The 17,156-nt window shown below is 40.1% G+C and overlaps 1 protein-coding gene across 1 annotated transcript; it reads right to left on the bottom strand.

Moving 5' to 3' along the window:
* Positions 1 to 449: 449 nt before the first annotated feature.
* dusp4 (dual specificity phosphatase 4) lies at positions 450 to 9,495 on the bottom strand. Its single transcript, XM_008423898.2, has 4 exons — positions 8,881 to 9,495; positions 7,977 to 8,101; positions 5,594 to 5,813; positions 450 to 3,717 (listed from the first exon to the last, which is right to left on the bottom strand). Exons 1-4 carry the CDS (start codon positions 9,248 to 9,250, stop codon positions 3,329 to 3,331), a joined length of 1,104 nt encoding a protein of 367 aa, XP_008422120.1. The 5' UTR covers positions 9,251 to 9,495; the 3' UTR covers positions 450 to 3,328.
* Positions 9,496 to 17,156: the final 7,661 nt, after the last annotated feature.

The following is a 17,156-nucleotide window of genomic DNA, read 5'->3' as shown; positions in this document are numbered from 1 at the left end:
TCTTACCAGTGGGTGGCGCTGCTAACTAACACTTACTCCAGAATCATTCAGGTCTCAAAAATAATGGCTATTTCCAGTTTTTCAAAGGAAATCATTTTTCATGTTAAAATGTTTTCCTTTTAACATTTGCTGTTTTCATTTATTTTATTATCAATCAATCCATTTCAGAATTAAGACTTCTAATAGTTGTGGAAAGTGATATAAATCTGTACCTTATTGCTAAAATATCACAATTTTAATCCAAAATGAAATGACTGGAAGTTATGCAAGTAGCAAGGAAAATATGCATGAATAAATCAGCTGGTATAGTTATCGTGTGTTTGCCTGAATGCTTACATGACTGATAAAACTATTTGCTGCATTTATATCACTTTTAAATGCCATCATTTAGTGATGCCATTTTTTAATAAGATTAAAAAGTGGAATAAAACAAAACGCTCACTTTCAAGTTATGTAAGAACATTATTTATTCAACAGTAGATCTCCAGTAATAAATAAATGCACAGGTCGTTCATTCCACAATGAAACTGAGGGGAAACATGTTTCCATTTGAAGGGTTGATATTGCCATGGTGAACCGGAGAGATGCAGATGGGACTGAACACAGAGAGGCATATTAAGATGTACAGATACAAACTACACACATCTGTACAAAGTATTGCATTTTTCATCCACTAGCCCCCTTTTTGTCCATCTCTCAGTACAAAGATCGACTCGGTCCAGAATCACCAACGATGTGCAAATCAACCAATAAGATTACACATACAGTATTGCATCACTTCAAAGTGCTACACAGAGAGAAAGAGGTGCTGACAATCTTTTTTTTTAAAAAGTGTAGAAACCTTAAACATGTTTGTGAGTCTGTATGGGCGTTCAGCTTTGAGTCTAGTATAAAAATGAACTTTTTTTGCCTTTATTTGTCTAACACAGTGCTCATCTTAGCCTGAAACTTTAGTAATGCAGGAGTGCCCACGAATTGTGATGTAATGATGTATTTTTTGTGCTTGACTGGTTTTGAAGTACAACAGTTAATTCCTGATCGTGTTTTTCTATGTATATAAAAGTGCTCGTTTGTGTGATTTAATACCATTAATAACCCATAATTGCTAATTTACTATGTTGATGAGAAATAGGCATGGGTCGGGTACCAATCTTAAGGGATGACAAAGATAGAATTTAAAAACGTGTAAAATATTTTCCATATAATTCCCAGGGGTTAAAGTCTTTATTGAGAGATGCCAATAAAAAAAGGGAAAAAGGAGTGACGCACCAGTGTCCATCCCCAACCTGTTTCTGTTCACTTCCTGTGAAGATTTGCAAGAAAACTAAACTCCTCTGTTTTGAAGGAACACCGCCCATAATTTATTAAGAATCAAAAGCTGATATTTTATAAAGATAAATTGTCCTATGGTCTCTTTCTGTGCTTTGTGCCATTAAACTTGTGTAAGAATTGTACCACTTGTTTAGTGAAGATGAATTGAAATTTAAGGCAACGTGCTAGCTGGGCCTATTTGGGAGCTTGCTAGCACGCTTTTAGTAGGCTAGCTGTTATTTTGCTGTTGAAATTAAATTAGACTTTAAAACTAAACTAAACATTTTTACAAATATCAAAAGTTTAAATCCTGAAGTTTACTCTAACTTTATCTTTAAAAACAACATTTAGTAAATCCACACAAATTAGCTTGTTGACTCTAGCTCTGGTTCTTGGTTAGCTAGTTTGCAAGTGAGTTAATTTGTTTAATCATCCATGAGGTCTAATAAAGTACTACGAAAAACAAGAAAATTGTGCAAGTCTTTATTCTGGATATTTACTTGTACTTTAACACTATTATTATTTTTTTTTTTTTTTGGGATAGTCTTCCACAAAACCTTGACTGTGAGAATTTCCTACCGGCCCATGCCTATTGAGGATTCTCAGGGGTCTGCCAAACATTCATCAGTACTGTCTTGTAGTTACAAAACAGAAAATAAATGCCAAAAAAAAAAAACTTACTGGGGGATACCTTAATGAACAAGGCACAAACGTCTTAATGGACCATCCACTGACACCGATGGTTATGTTTGCTTTTTATCTGAAAAAACCTTTTTCAAGGCACCAAGCAGGAGCCACTTTGTTCTTCATGTCAAATCACTGTAAAGAGATAAAACATTGCTGAGAAGAAGTGAAACCCAGTTTGTTTTAACTAAAAAAAAAATATGAATAGTTTACCACACACGCTTAAAAGGAATGGTACCTAACAGGCTGTCTTCCAGGGAGTTTCATCTAAAATGAGAATCCCAACTTTTCTGCAAAATATTCCCAAAATCTTGTCATTCTTCCCGCCAGAAAACACCTCCTATTTCCAGAAGTTTCAGCCCTTTTTGCCTAAAAATATTTATAGATGATGCAGAAGGGTTTTTCTGTGGTGTCAGGGGTTTCCCAGTCCATTTACAAGGGGCCCCAGCCTTTTTATTTGGCATCTAGTTCTATTTATTTTTAACCTCCTCAGTGAGAAGACGAAGAGCAGAGAAGAAAAAAAAGAGGGAGGGGGACAAGTCTGACATGAGAGGCAGAGATGAGAGGATGAGGAGGAGGGAGGAAACATAAAGGGATGAAAAGGGAGATGAGAGGAGAGGAAGAGGACGTGTGAAGGGCAGGAAGCTCCGGTCGGATCCCCGGCAGAACACCTGTCACTGAAGAGGCTCCTGCTTTCTGTCACCCTCGTTTTTTCCCCTCCCTCTTTCCTTCTCCATCCATCTCCTTTGTCCAGCGACAGGAGGGACACCCGAGGAGGAAAGAGGGAGTGCTTAAAATTCCCCCCTTCCTTCCTGTGTCCATCTCCTCTCCTAAAGACCTCGTCTCCATAGAAACAAGCTATCTTCATACTGAGCTTATTCAGTCGGCAGGCATGAACGTGTGCGTGGGAGAGGGGAAGATAGGTTCGCTGCTGCTCAGGCCTCACCGTGTTAGGTTTCTGTGTGTGTGTGGGGGGGGGGGGTGTGTGTGTGTGTGTGTCAGTGTGTCTCTGTGCATGTTGGAAAAAAAGTGTGTCTTTGAGTCAATGTCAGTCCAACACTCCGTGTGAATGACGAACAAGTCCAGAAAAGACATTTCGTTTTTGGTCAACTGGAATAAATCTCTCGTGAAAACTGACTGAGTGTTGGCTGGTTTGTGAAATTAAAAAAGAAGAAGAAGAAGAAGAAAAAAAAAGGTCCTTTTCAGGCACCGTGACACTTCTCGCCTCTGTGTCGTGGAACTACGGACACTCTGCAGAGGTCAGTGACACCGAGAGCTCCTCCAGCCCAGTCCGCTCTCACTTTGAGTCAGGATATGGGGGTAACGCTGTCCATTAGCAGCCGGGTGAGGTCGTGATGGGGCTGTGGTGCAGGTAGGCCGGGTTCACCACCGACACCGGGAAATTGAAAATGAACGGAGACGTGGGCGTGACGGCCGTCGAGCTGTTGACCACCGTAGACTTGGGTCCGAGCAACGGGCTCGCCGTGGCCGCGGCTTCGGCGGCGCAGGATGTGGCGAGGACCTGGGACTCGAACTGCAGCAGCTGGCCCATGAAGCTGAAGTTGGGCGAGATGATGCTGCGGCGGCGGCGCACGAACTCGAAGGCTTCGTCCAGACGCACCCGCTTCCTCTTCATCAGGTACGCCAGGCAGATGGTGGCGGAGCGGGAGATGCCCGCTTGACAATGGACCAGCACTCGTCCACTTGAGTCTCGTACTGAATCTGGGGAAAGAGATGGATCACAGTTCAGAGACGACTGCTGACAATAAAAGCAATCAAATCTCCAACCAAAATGTATGTTGACAGAAGGCCCAGGTTTCTTTCCTGTTTTGAAATACAGTTCTTTGGAAAAGTACAGATCTCTTCTTTGGAAGGGTGGGCGATACGGATTTAAAGGTTTATCGCGATATTTTGTGGCACTATTGTGATAACGATGAAAGTGACGATAATAACTATTTATTATGCATTTTTAGGTAACTACTGTGAATGGGTGTCACAGTAGTTATACAAACACAAACACAAATAATGCTCTTGAAAATCAGTCCAATTGGTAATGCACTTCTTTAGGATACCAATCACATCAAGTATAATTTATATCACTAAACTGTAACTGTATTTTCAAATTTACTAGTATTTATTGATGCTTTCATTGAACAAATGGCAAAACAATCAATCCTGACAACAAGCACAGTTTTGAGGGGATTTTTAAATATTAATTGGAATTTATCACGATAACAATAAATCAAAATTCTTACCACCATATGAAATTTATCACGGTAAACAATATAAGTATTGCCCACTCTTCCTTCTTAGTTTTGCTTTTTTCTCATGCTTAATTAGTTGTTTAGGAGCATCAAATAGATTTTAATATCAGAAAGATAACATAGTTAAAAATAATGTTTTAGTTTTTAAGGGGAAAAGATTTCCAACTCAACCCTGGTGTCAATATAACTGGCTCCTTTAATTATCTAATATCTCTTCTCTTTCAATGCATTTTTCCACTGAGTAAATCTCTTACTAAATGCTTATTGTGTATTAAAATAAGTCATCCTTTAAAACCTCTAACCCTTTCCTCACCCTTATGCGCATTATTTTTGCACCCAGCAAGTAGCTTCTATCACACCAGATGTACAGTGACGCCTCGCCTAAAAACCGCTTTTCGTTTTCCTCTCCTACGCACTTTGGTGCCTCTCTGCGCTCTCAAACCGACAACTAACCTCAAAGTGAGAATGCTGCAAATCACATTTACAGTAACTGCAACACACAAGTGCAAAATTTGGAATCATTCTCTTTTTCACACTTCCTCCTCTGGCCTATTTATGGCTCTGTCTCGGTGTGCATACGCGCTCTAACTTTCTCGTGAAAAAAAAAACAACAGAAAAACAACCTGATTTAGGCGATGGCTTGATTACAGCATTTACAAGAACTAGATTTTTCAGCGTGTGTGGCTGAATGCACCAAGTCTGAACCTTAAAGTGTGAGGGTGGGTTTTATTTTTGCAGTGCTTCTAAAGAATTTTCTCGATTTTTTTACAGACAAATTAGACGAGAGGTACACTGTCATTGAAATTCACTGATCTTTAATAGCTGTCCCTATTAAAGAGACACTCTCATACAAACAGATTGAAAGCCAACCCCAGTTTGCTCACTCGGTAACACCGGATGAGTCAGACTCTAATCCCACAGCAGCTAACTATGACGCATAACAGCAACCTTCACCTGCACACACACACGCATAGACATCAGAGCCCTTGCTAACACTAACTCGTACTGCACAGCACCAATATGCAAAATAAAAGCACTCTTGAATACATAACGCACTCAAAAACAAACAAAGAAAAAAAAATTACAAGCGCGGCAAAAACAACATTTTACCAAGCGTGTGTGTTCTAGTTTGTGGTGCAGATATTTTAGTGCACTTGAAAAAAACATAAACTTATCATCAGGAAGATGTAAGATGTTGTTTTAATTCAACATTTCCTTAACGTTGAGGAAAACTGCTATTCTCATCACGCCGTGCGGAATCCACACAGCACAAAGCAAAACATAAACACTGCGGCCCGTCACATTTTGCGAGCACACTCCCGTCAGACACTGACCTATGAACTCGATGGCCTCCAGGAACCAGCAGCTGATGTCTTCTTTGTGGTTGTCCTCCACCGGGATGCACTTGTACTGGTAAGTGCCCTCGAAGTGGTTGGGACAGTCGGCCGACACGTTCAGCAGGGCGGAGATTCCGACGCTGTCCAGGACCTCCTTCTTGGAGGCGTGAAGGGCGCTGCCAAGGTAGAGAAAGGGCAGGATCTCGACGGGGCCACCCTGGAGAGACACCAACAGGAGGAAGATCTTCACTAGCCGTCCCCGAATTAGTGATAAATGTCTCATGTCTCACAGAGGCCCAGTGGCTTGACTGCAGCTTCATATTGTCTAAATCGCATTAACAAAGCTTCTTATTATATAGAAATGGGTTTATTATTTGTGTGAGAAACACAGTCGAACTGTTTGGGTTGTGTATTTATGGGTCATGTCAATCCCCTGACGAAGCCACATAATTCAGCTGAAGTAGCGGCGTGTTTTCAATGCGTTTTTTTCATCGCTTTGCTGCTCTGAGCAGACAGGGTTTGCAGCTGCTCCTCTGTAAGCAAAAGCATCTCAGTGCCTTGTGCAATGCCCAGGCAAGGGAGCTGGCACACATATTATGAATAATCATGAAACTTCCTTGAGAATGGAAAAAAAAAATCAACAGCAACATAAAGGTTGTTTTGGCTTTGACTTGTTTGAAAACTATGACTTGTTGATCAGACATTAAATGTGATGTTGGCTACCATCTATATGAAAACTTCTACCTCACTTTGAGTTTTGTTTCCGAGCCCCTTGTGAGCACATTACCTAATGAACATTGATTCCCCCGTTTACCGGACCTGAGTGGTCAATGGGTCATCAGCCGTCCCTTATTGACAGAAAGCTCTGTCTGTTTATGTCCCTGCCGCTGACGAATTCGGTACTGACACAGAGTCAGGAAATGATCAATATGGCTAAGAGATGCCGGGCAGGAAGGGGCAGAGTGGGCTGCATCGCTCTCGGCCAGTCACTCCATCATACTTGCCACAGGAAGTTGCATCTTTCTCTTAAACTAATATAAAAAAAAAATGCACCTGACAGGACAATGAAGTGATTTTCTTGGAGAAACACAGACATGCACACAGAAGCAGGGTTGTCTAAGTCTCTTGGCCTCGTGAATTCCAGGGGAATTAAACCCAAAGCACATGTGACTGCGAGAGTTGCGTAAAATCCGCAGGCTCAAACAAACAGATCACTGTCCGACAAAAAACAAGGCCAGCTAGGTCACAGGAAGTCGTGGAGAGCTGAATCGATGCCGAACTTTCAGCCCACTCCATTAGCGGGACTTATTTTAAGCATTTTAATCAATTTAAAGTTGCCTCAAGACTGGTAAAAAAAAAAAATATGGAAGTTAGTATATAACATGAGTCCTTCAATAAAGCACTCATAACCCTGGGATCTGTCTGACAGAAGGCCTGTCTGACACTCTCACTGTAGAATAACCTGAATTAAACATACCACAAAAAAGCAACAATGATTTAGACTACTGCTAAACTGATATAAAATTTTATTTGTTAGTTATAATAATGTGATTTGTAACATTTATTTGTTTATTTTTTTATTATTATTAAATATGGAATGATGACATAAACTTTTTAGGTTGGATGATTCCAGAAAACTGTGTAAGAACAACGTATGTTCCTGCATGTTAAAATTAGGTGACAAGACTTTTCTCTTGCGTTGGTGAAAGATAAATACAGCTCTTTATCAATATTTCCGGTCACGCAAAGCAAATACAGTCATGGGCTGGAACCTAATCACTCTCATGGAGGTTATGTGTGTTTACGAGCTGAAAGCAGGCTATTGAAGAGCAGATTCACCATAAGGAGCAGAACAGCGAAAAGAAAAAAAAAAACATATTTAGCACAATAACCAGCTGAAAACGTTATTACATTTTCCAAGTAGTCAGTGTTTTCATAAAAACAAGAGTAACCGTATCTGCTGTTAGGACGTTAAAACGTTGAAAAAATGTTGCAAGACAAAAAAAAAAATCAAGCAAATAAAGTGAATGTAAAACTGGTAATTGTAGCAGTTTGGAAAATAAAATCAAAATGTGTAAATATTACAGCCAAATTGATAAGAATGTGATAACTGATGATGATTATTATTATTATGAGCAGAACTACCATGAAATGTTTTCAGTTTTCTTCTAAGTGATAAATGTTATATTATTTCAACAGATCTTGTTAGTCTTTGGTTTGAAACGCAGAAACACATTAGGTCATGTTATACATTTCTGATTTTTAAATATTTGAGGAAATATCACAAAAGGAAATATTTTTAATGCTGACTGGATTACGTTTTTTCTTTTTTCTTTTTTTTTTCTAGGAAACGCATAGAAGCAGAGGGTGACGGTTTTACCTGATCGTTGTGTGGCGTCCCACACGATGAGCAGGAGTCGATGCTGGACTGGCTGGTGAAGGACGGCAATGATTTGTTTTTTAAGCAAAACTCGGGATACTCTGCGTAAAATCTGTCATATCCCCCTAAAAACAAACAAGAAAAAAAAATATTATTAACCATCATAACAATGTCTGATGAACACATTTACAGATAATCATAATAAAGTTATGCAAACTGAATGTGCAGCAGGATCTCCCAGCATCTTTCAATTGAATTAAAACATTTCCTACAAACGGGAATAATCAACTGCATTCTGACCACAGCCGCTTGTGTCAAACCGTAACCATGATGTGTCATGTTTACCAGCCGCTCAGACTCTTGTGCTTCAAGCCGTCTGCATCATTAGGATGCAGGCACACACAGAAAAAAAGGGGTATGCGCCACGGCTTGCAGCAGCTTCTGCTTTCAGAATATAAAACAGACAACCTGACTTTCCAATTTTCCACTTTTTTTTTTTTTTTTTTGGAATTATCATTATTCATTTCAGTTTGTCCCTTTTCACTCCCAACGGAGGAATCCTGGTGAAATAATACAGGCTGTGCTGAGTGTCACCGAGGTTTTCCTGTGGCTTCAACGCATCAGCATTACCTCATCCACTCAGCCACTGAGCTATGAACGCGTGGATGTGGATGAGTGTGGATGTGAGAGGTTGACTATATTAATATATTTACATATGGATCTTTCCATATTACCTGTCATCATCCGATATCAGTTAATCGATTATAATGTCAAATAATTGTGATAACTGTGAACATTATTATTATTATTATTATTATTATTATTATTATTAATTTATTGATTTATTTATAGTAGTCAGCCCCAAGTGAATGAGTGAAGGTGGTCTAAATGGGAGGTATTTTACCTTTGAGCAGGTACACCAGTGTTCCCTGGGAGTCCCTGAACAGCGCGTTGAGCACCAGGGTCACCGTGCTGTCTTCCTTCACTGAGTCCGAGTCCGGCGTCCTTTCGTCGTACAGCACCACGACGGAGTACATCCCGGAGCGCAGGCGGCCCCGCACCTCCTCGTCCCCGGCCAGGACCTGGTCCAGGCTCAGCACGGAGCCCTTCGCCCTCCTTCGGACGATGGTGTTGCAGCGCGCGTTGACGGAGCCTCGGATGTGCCCGGCGCTGAAGGCGAGGAAGGAGCGGCAGTCCAGCACCAAGCACCGGCCGCCGTCGTCCTTCAGGAGCCGCTTCAGCACCGTGCAGTCCATCTCGCCCAGGTCTTCCATGGCACCTCGATGCAGATTGTGTGTGTATAAGGGAATGGTGGGGGTTTCACTGCTGTTTATCTCTTCGCCTGCCGAAGCTGAAGAAAGCTCGCGCACCGATCCTGTGGTGGATTCCCSTCTCGCGCCTCTCTTCTATCTGCGCATCACCGTATCCATTCAGCTTCTTGTTTCCTCCTCTCTGTGTGTCTATCCTAAGAACTGTTCTTTCTTGTTTTTCTTTTTTTTTTTTTTTTATGAATGGGTACGTCGCGTCACGGCGGAGGTGACGTCAACCAGCAGCAGCCAATCACAGAGCTTCCGTTTATTCATTGAAAAAAAGAAAAAGCAGAAGACATCAATGAAACTGAAGGCGACAATGAAACACCAGAAGTCAACAGCTCTTAAACTCTTGCCCACTAAATGGAAATCAGCTGATAAGGTTGCTGTTTATCCCTCAATCCCAAATGTCAAAACAACTTAATTCAATATTATTTTTCACAGACTCATCAAAGGAARATTTAATGATCTATTTTTCTTGGCTAAAAATGAAACTTAGGTTTGGAAAAAAAAAAACTTACGTAGCTTGAAAACATTAAATTAAGAACCTTCCCATATGAGTCACCATACTACATGTTATGGAATTGAAGATCAAACAAAACAACCCCAACACACCCTCAACAATTTTAGCTTTTACCACAACTCTATTCCTGACCTTTCTACTGTGCTCCCTGTTTGCCATTGTGCCATTTGTTAGRAAAAAAAAGTATGATGAACCCTAGAAGAGAGCATAATTAAGAACCGAAACTGACYCGCCAAACTTCAACCCGTCTGTACAGGCTTGACTCATAAGTGGTAAGATGTTCCTGCATGCACTAGACATGAACTTCTTGTATTTCATACTGTACTTATTTAAAAAAAAAAAAACTTAAACATTAATATTATTTGTGCTACAAGAAGTTAAGTATAAATTGCTTTAGATTAGGAAAAAAAATGCATAGATCATTACAGTCATTGTTGTGTGCTAAGTTTTATTACATTCCCCAACACTTTATCTAATCTTGCAGTATTTAAAGCTCACCTATATCACCGGCTCTGTCTGTTTTCGGCGCTACGGGACTGCAGGTGGGAGTGCTTACGTCCCTGCATGCATGTGCGTGCGTGTGCATAAGTCTGAGCGCGCATCTGCGTGTGCGTGGGTGTGTAATCCTACAAGCGGATGCAATTTGCATCTCCCATCACACAAGCCTCAGAGCGTGCTCAGGTATTTGCATGTTGATCTCATTTCCATGGTTACAGGGGAAAGAGATCAGCGAGGCAGCAGATGACAGGATGAGAATTCAGACAAAAACAGACTGAAAGCAAAACAAGCTCAACCTGGAAGAGAGAGAGAGAGAGAGAGAGAGAGAGAGAGAGAGAGAGAGACAGAAAGAGAGAGAGAGAGAGAGAGAGAGAGAGAGAGAGAGAGAGAGAGGAAGCAGGTGGAGGGACCTGCTATGGGTGGGTAAATATGCAAATGTATTTGATTTATGATTTATATGCAGATACAAATCTGCGTTAGAAGCTTTGAAATGTTCACAGTCTAGTCAAGTTTGAAATACTTAGAGGCATTTTTCATGTAATCACTAKTTTATATTGCAAATTCTYCCATCTAATTGAGTCATGTCTTACTGTCAGATGCAAATAAAAAACAACAGATGCAAGGAAAACACGGCAGAAGTTCATGGCAGTGGCATATATGTGATATGCTTAAACTACATTTGTAAAACCTCGAAATTCTGTGTTTTTCTACAGAATTAGATAATTCTACAAGCAAACATAATTTGCTACAATAGAAAGGTCCCAGTGGCTCTAATGCTTCTTATCACGAGAACCTCGAACCCATGAATTACTCAAGAGGTGAACTATTGTTATGTTTTTACAGCTCAGAAAGAAGCCAGCCTCACTGCTATCAGCCTGTCACGCATGCAGTTGTTTTTCTTAACAACACAATTTGACAGATATAACAGTCAATCTACTACAAAAAGAGGAACAGAAAAAAGAGGAACAGAAATATCCTTTATTTCTGTGCAACAGCAGCAAAGTGACAGGCACTCAAGGAAAGTAGATTCAAAAAACAGAATACAATCAAATTACTGTACAGTGAGAGCAACGTTTCAACACAAAACACTTAATTGAACAATGACATTATTTGAGTGAAAGATAACATTTATTTGTAGTTGAAATCTGTGGCGAAAATCTCACCTTATCTTTAAACATCTTGAAATGTTTTATCATGGTCCAGTGTTTTATATAACTTTTATTTTTGTCACTCTAATTGTCCACTTTCTCTTTGAGCAGACTTCAAGATATGTCAAAGAAAAGCAAAAAAAAAAAAAAAGACCTTAGATAAGGAGTGACTTAAAACTTTTGCACACTACAATCAATGCTCTCAAAATCTGGAATATTCATCAGCTGAAATAGCATCGCACTATCTCACATTTGTATTCGAGCGTTGTTTGAATACCAACTAAATGTATTCGGATTTGATCCCCAGTTTGTCCTTTCTGTGTGCGTCCTAATTTGTGCCAATAACTGATTCTGTTATTTTCATTTTACAGGCAATAGAAACAACAATACTGGGAAAAAATGACTCTGACATGGTAAGATGGAGAGGCAGAACGATGCAGGGAGAGGAGTCGAAGCAAAGGAGTCGGAGGTAGAAATGGATGACTGGATCCAATAGAATATGATCAGCAAAGACAGGAGACGACTTCTTCTGCTGGACTGCAGATACTAACGCATCACATGTGCACCATGCTGCATTACTATCAACCCCAAACATTGCCTTAACCAGGCGGGACGGTGCTGCTGCCGTAGCAACAACAAAGAGGTGTGGGAGGGTGGAGAGCGAAGGGAGTTGGGGCGGGGAGGGACTCCGAGGGGATTGGCCGGAAAGAGACTCTGCGGTGATGTCATCGCTCTCTCCCTCCCGCTGCTCTGTGGTGTCCATCCATTCATCCCCTCACATCACATCCCCCATCTGCACTCCGTCATCCGTCAATACGGTGGACAAGAGGGAGAGGACGGGGTGAACAGCTATCATTCTCCTCCTCTCGTAGCTGCTCCGTTTTTGTCCTCTCAGTAAATAGCACAACACAGTTTAGTATGCAACCAAACAGCATCCGGGATTCTTCTCGTGACATTGTGCAATGTTGAATTTGACCTTGAGGCAGAAATCTTTATAGGAGAGGCCTAATGACAGTGTGACACAAAACGCGCCACTTCCATTTGGTTTTATTTTATAGCACAGGTGGGGAAAAAAAAAAAAAAAAACAGCTCATATACCTAAAGCAGACCGAGGTTATTGGAGAATGTAACAATTTACCGTTGTGCCACAGCTGGCGGAGCACTCCCTCTATCAAACATTAATTTCTGCCATCCTCATGTCCTCTTGTCCTTGAGCGAGACATACCACACAGAGTGCTCCTTGTACCCTAACCGGTTCCTGCAATAATACATCTTGTGGGTTAATGCCACTAAATAATTACTCACTCAGAAGCTATTCTGATTTCCACTGGAAAAGGAGGTGGGAGGCGGTGCGCCATCATTTACCCTCCTGGGCAAAACATGGTACTGAGAACAAAACACATAAAGTGTCTCCAGTCAGAACCAGCATCCGACGGGAAAATAAAACTCCATGCAAATCAAATATGCATTGAAGTAAATGCTGCTTTGTAATCAATAAAAGAGGATTTGAAGTACTGCACTTCAATCTGCTAGGGGCGGGGAAGAAATCCTTCTCACGAATGTGTTTCACACAGGATAAACTAATCATGTTTGGTCGAATATTTCCTTTTATTTACACCATTCTGACATTTTTTAGAGTGTTTTGAGGCTGTTTAAAGGAAATTTGTACTGGTTTTGAACCAGTAGGTTCAACTAATCTGGATTTGTAGCAACAACAACAAAAGGAAAACAACAAAAGATGTATCTTCTGCAAGTTATATATTAATTGATTAACCCCTAACATCAAAAAGTGATGAACTGCCCTAACCCTTTAAGGCTCTGTTGTTGTTTCAAGCCTGGTGGCTGCGTTAATCTTTTATTTAGGTTTTGCTGTAAGCCCTGCAGCCTGATGAGAAATGACCTGAACTGAACTATTCCTTTTGATAGTAACAGTTGTGTCTAATAAAAGCCACTAATTGTCTGCAGGCCCAGCTAATGAACTCTGAGTAATCAATAGAACAGTTAGCAGGTCGGTGTTTTCAAATCCAAATCAGTAAAGACAAGCTAGCCTAACGTGTCAATACAAACAACGCACCAGCATCCACTTGTATCGCTGCACCCGTCTACGTACACACATCCTGAATTTCTCCCTCTGTCTAATCCCATAATCCACGATTAAGCTTTGACTGACTGACTACTGCGTTTTCATGAATCAGTTGGTATCGTTTTGTCACGTATTTGTGTTTATCGTCAGACAGGCAGAAAGAGTCCAAGTGAAAACGAAAGATTAGAGCTGCATTAAAAATAAAGGACAGAAAACGGTTGTTATAGAAAGAGGGCAGCGGAGAGAGAAACGGAATGGGCTCAGCAGCAGAAGTGGGCGAGAAGTGGCATGGTGGGGGCTGTTACTCTGTTTGGATCTGATCTATATTTTCTCTTGGAGACACGTTGATGCTGCTGCAGCACCGAGATGAGTTTTCATAGCTGTTTTGTGTACTCAGTAGAGCTGATGAAACCTTAAAGTATAATTTCCTCCAAAATAATTGTATTTCTTTCTGTGATATTTGACTAGTATGCTACTATTTGAGCCTGCTAATAACTGGATGTTTTAAGAAAGTAATCCATCCAGATGCAACTAAGTCAGGGTCATTTTAAAATATATATGAGAGAACGTTCAGTAAATTCACTGTTTACTAAACAGTGAATTTACTGTTCATCTCAAACTTTGTTTGAGATGTTCTTCTAATATTATGTCTACAAAAAAATATATATGTCATTGTTCTACGATTTATCTTTGTGTGAAGGACATTTCAGAGAGCTTCCACAGCAGAGTTTAAGGCTAAAACTCTGCAGGCTTGTTTTTCATCCTGTTTGCCCAAAGCAGTCTGTGGCGACTGTGAGAGTTAATAAGTAATTTGCTCAAAAGGTCACAAAGTATTTATCCTAATTTCAATGCATCACACTCCTGCCTACTTACTATGAACCCTTACTGGTCTTCTTTTTTTCCTCTGCAGCGTAGCATTTTTTTTTAAAGATGTCTAAGGTCACGTAGCTTCCGTTTGAAGAATGTTTTGTTTATTTTTCAGGTTAAAGTTGTATTTGACTGAGAAGATCAACAAAGAGCAAATAGGTGAAATAGGCAATCATTTTTAGGGTGAAAGTTGGTCCTTAAAAGAAGAGAGACAAATACACAATAAAATAAATGTTGGAACATCATCGGGGGAAATAATCAACAAACTAGAACTTCTGTTTAATTGTTTCAGATTTTATTTTTGATATTAAACATTATCTATATAATCGTCAAGCCCAGTTGGTTTTAATAGGGTTTTTCCACAATAAATGAAATCATTGTTAGCAAACATACAAAAAGGGGGACAATACTTTTTTCAAAGTGACATAGATAGAGGATTTGTGACAATGTTTTAATCACCTAATCCATAAAGATGGAAATCAGATCTGCATTTAGATAATGTCTTCTTTCATTATATTGTTTTTAGCTTGCAAGCCAAAAACAAAAAAAAAACAAAAAACAAAACAGATATCACCTAATTCAGTCTCACTCACATGCAACAACAAAAAAAACTCCACTATTCAAATTTCTTTTCATGTTTTGAATATTCAAAGCAGTTCAGGATGAAATCGGTAGATCACATCCAAAGCTTTTTTGCCCAAACATACACTTCTGCAAGCACATTGTCCTTTTTTTTTTTTTTTTTTACAACATGCAAATCTCATTTTCAAGCAAAATACAAATGTTTAGCTTCCGAGAACAAGCAGGAAACTTGTGATCATAACCAGAAGGAAGCGATACGTTTTAATGCCCTCCGCTTATAAATACTGTCTTGCAAATTGGGCATGAGCTCATTGCTGGATAATATCACAGGCTGGTGCTTAGAAAGACGTTTACACAAAGGTGACGTGCCAAAATGAGTCAAAACTTCAACATCATGTCCGGCTCAGAGGAAAGCTTTACATCTAAGTGAACAGATATTTTTGGGGGGTTTTCTTTGGAAATGTAGTTGTGTTGAACACTTATCCAGAAGTTTTCTTAACTACATCTCCACTAATTCTCCTCATCTACCTTTCTGTAAGAGAGAAAAATCCTGAAATTATTTAATTTCTCTTAACAAAGACCAAGATAATTTTGGCCAAATGAATTGTTGATATTTAGAGATTAAGGCAATTATGGCTATTTTTGGTTTTGGAAATGTGTCAAAAAATGTGTGTGTGTTTTTTTTAAAGACATTAGTGACCAAAACCTATCAAAGGTGTGTTAAAGCATGCAAATTAGGTCGCATTACTGTCGGTGATACCTTTATGACTGACAGTAACTGTTTGTTTCCGTCCGTGTCTAAATATAAATCTATTGCATTGGACAATGCTCAGCATGATACCGTACCATAATTATAGATCCCGAACCCGTTGAACATTTTAACAACAGAAAACCTTAATATATTTTAGAGTCAATTTATGTCATAGACTCACACAACGCAGCGCATAACCATAGAAACAACAACAAAAAAAGTGATAAAATTATATACAGTTTAAATTCCGAACGGTGTGGATTCAACCCCTCTTATTCTGATACCACCTAATAAAACCCAGTGGAACCAGTTGGAATCGTCTGTGTCTGCCTCAGGGAAACCGCTCATCTAAATGCAGCTCCTCATTGAACCCGATGAGCTCCAGCTGGGACCGGTGTCGCCATCACACCATGAAGGAGAAAGTATCCACACACTGTCTCCCCACAGCGCAGGGATCCCGACACCACACGCAAAACACCGTCTGTGGCGGAAAACGAAGACTGCACCTCGCTCTGAACGTATCATCCATGTCAGGAAAAAGGGAAACTGCTCAGAGCTGATTGGAAGACGAAGGGAAACACATAGCAATGGAGGAGGAAAAGCTGTGAAAGGCTGCAAAAAGATCTGAGACGGAAAGAGAGGTTGACCCTTCAGCAGGGCAATGCAATGATAGTTTAGATCAGAGATTAAATGTCCCAGTTAAAGTCCAGATGTGTGTTTCTATAAATTATAAACTCAGCATGACTGAACCTAAATATACACCACACTTAACAAGCATAACCATTGATTTGATGTAAAAATGACATTAATTTGCAATGTTACCAGACGTTTCTAGGTTCATGTTCTAGTCAGGGGTCTTTCTTTGCTACATGGAGTTTGCATAATCTCATCATGTTCAAAACACATGCATGTTAGGTTAGCTGATCTCTCTAAATTACTCTTGGCTATGAGAACTTCTCGTGTGGGTCAGGGCTCACGTTTTTTTTTTCTCCAGTTTGTCTCTGAGCTGCCCTATTTCCTGTGAAAAACATCCACAAAGCTGATTCTGCACAGGAAATAAAACTTAGTTTTGCCTTTTATCATCCATGTTAGGAGGGACAAGACCGGATTTAGGGATTAACCTTGGAGACCCTTTTATCGTCCTTCAATATGTACGTTTTTGTTCGTTTTGGGCCGCCAATTTTAGAATTCTTGGTTCATCTGTTTATTCAGTCGGCTGTGGTTTTCCCTCCAACCATCTTAGAGTGTCAGTAAATGGAGACATGAATGAATGAAGACTGTGAGTGGCTTTAGCTCTAGATCAAATCAAGCCAGGACTAAAGCACAACTTGTGTGTGTGTGTGTGTGTGTCTGTGTGTGTGTGTGTGTGTGTGTGTGTGTGTGTGTGTGCGTTGGTAAATGTGGTTTAGCAGGACATT

Source organism: Poecilia reticulata, linkage group LG12 (assembly GCF_000633615.1).
Source record: "Poecilia reticulata strain Guanapo linkage group LG12, Guppy_female_1.0+MT, whole genome shotgun sequence".
Classification (NCBI taxonomy): Eukaryota; Metazoa; Chordata; class Actinopteri; order Cyprinodontiformes; family Poeciliidae; genus Poecilia; species Poecilia reticulata.
Note: the sequence above shows the minus strand (reverse complement) of the source record. Positions and strands in the feature narration are given on the sequence as shown.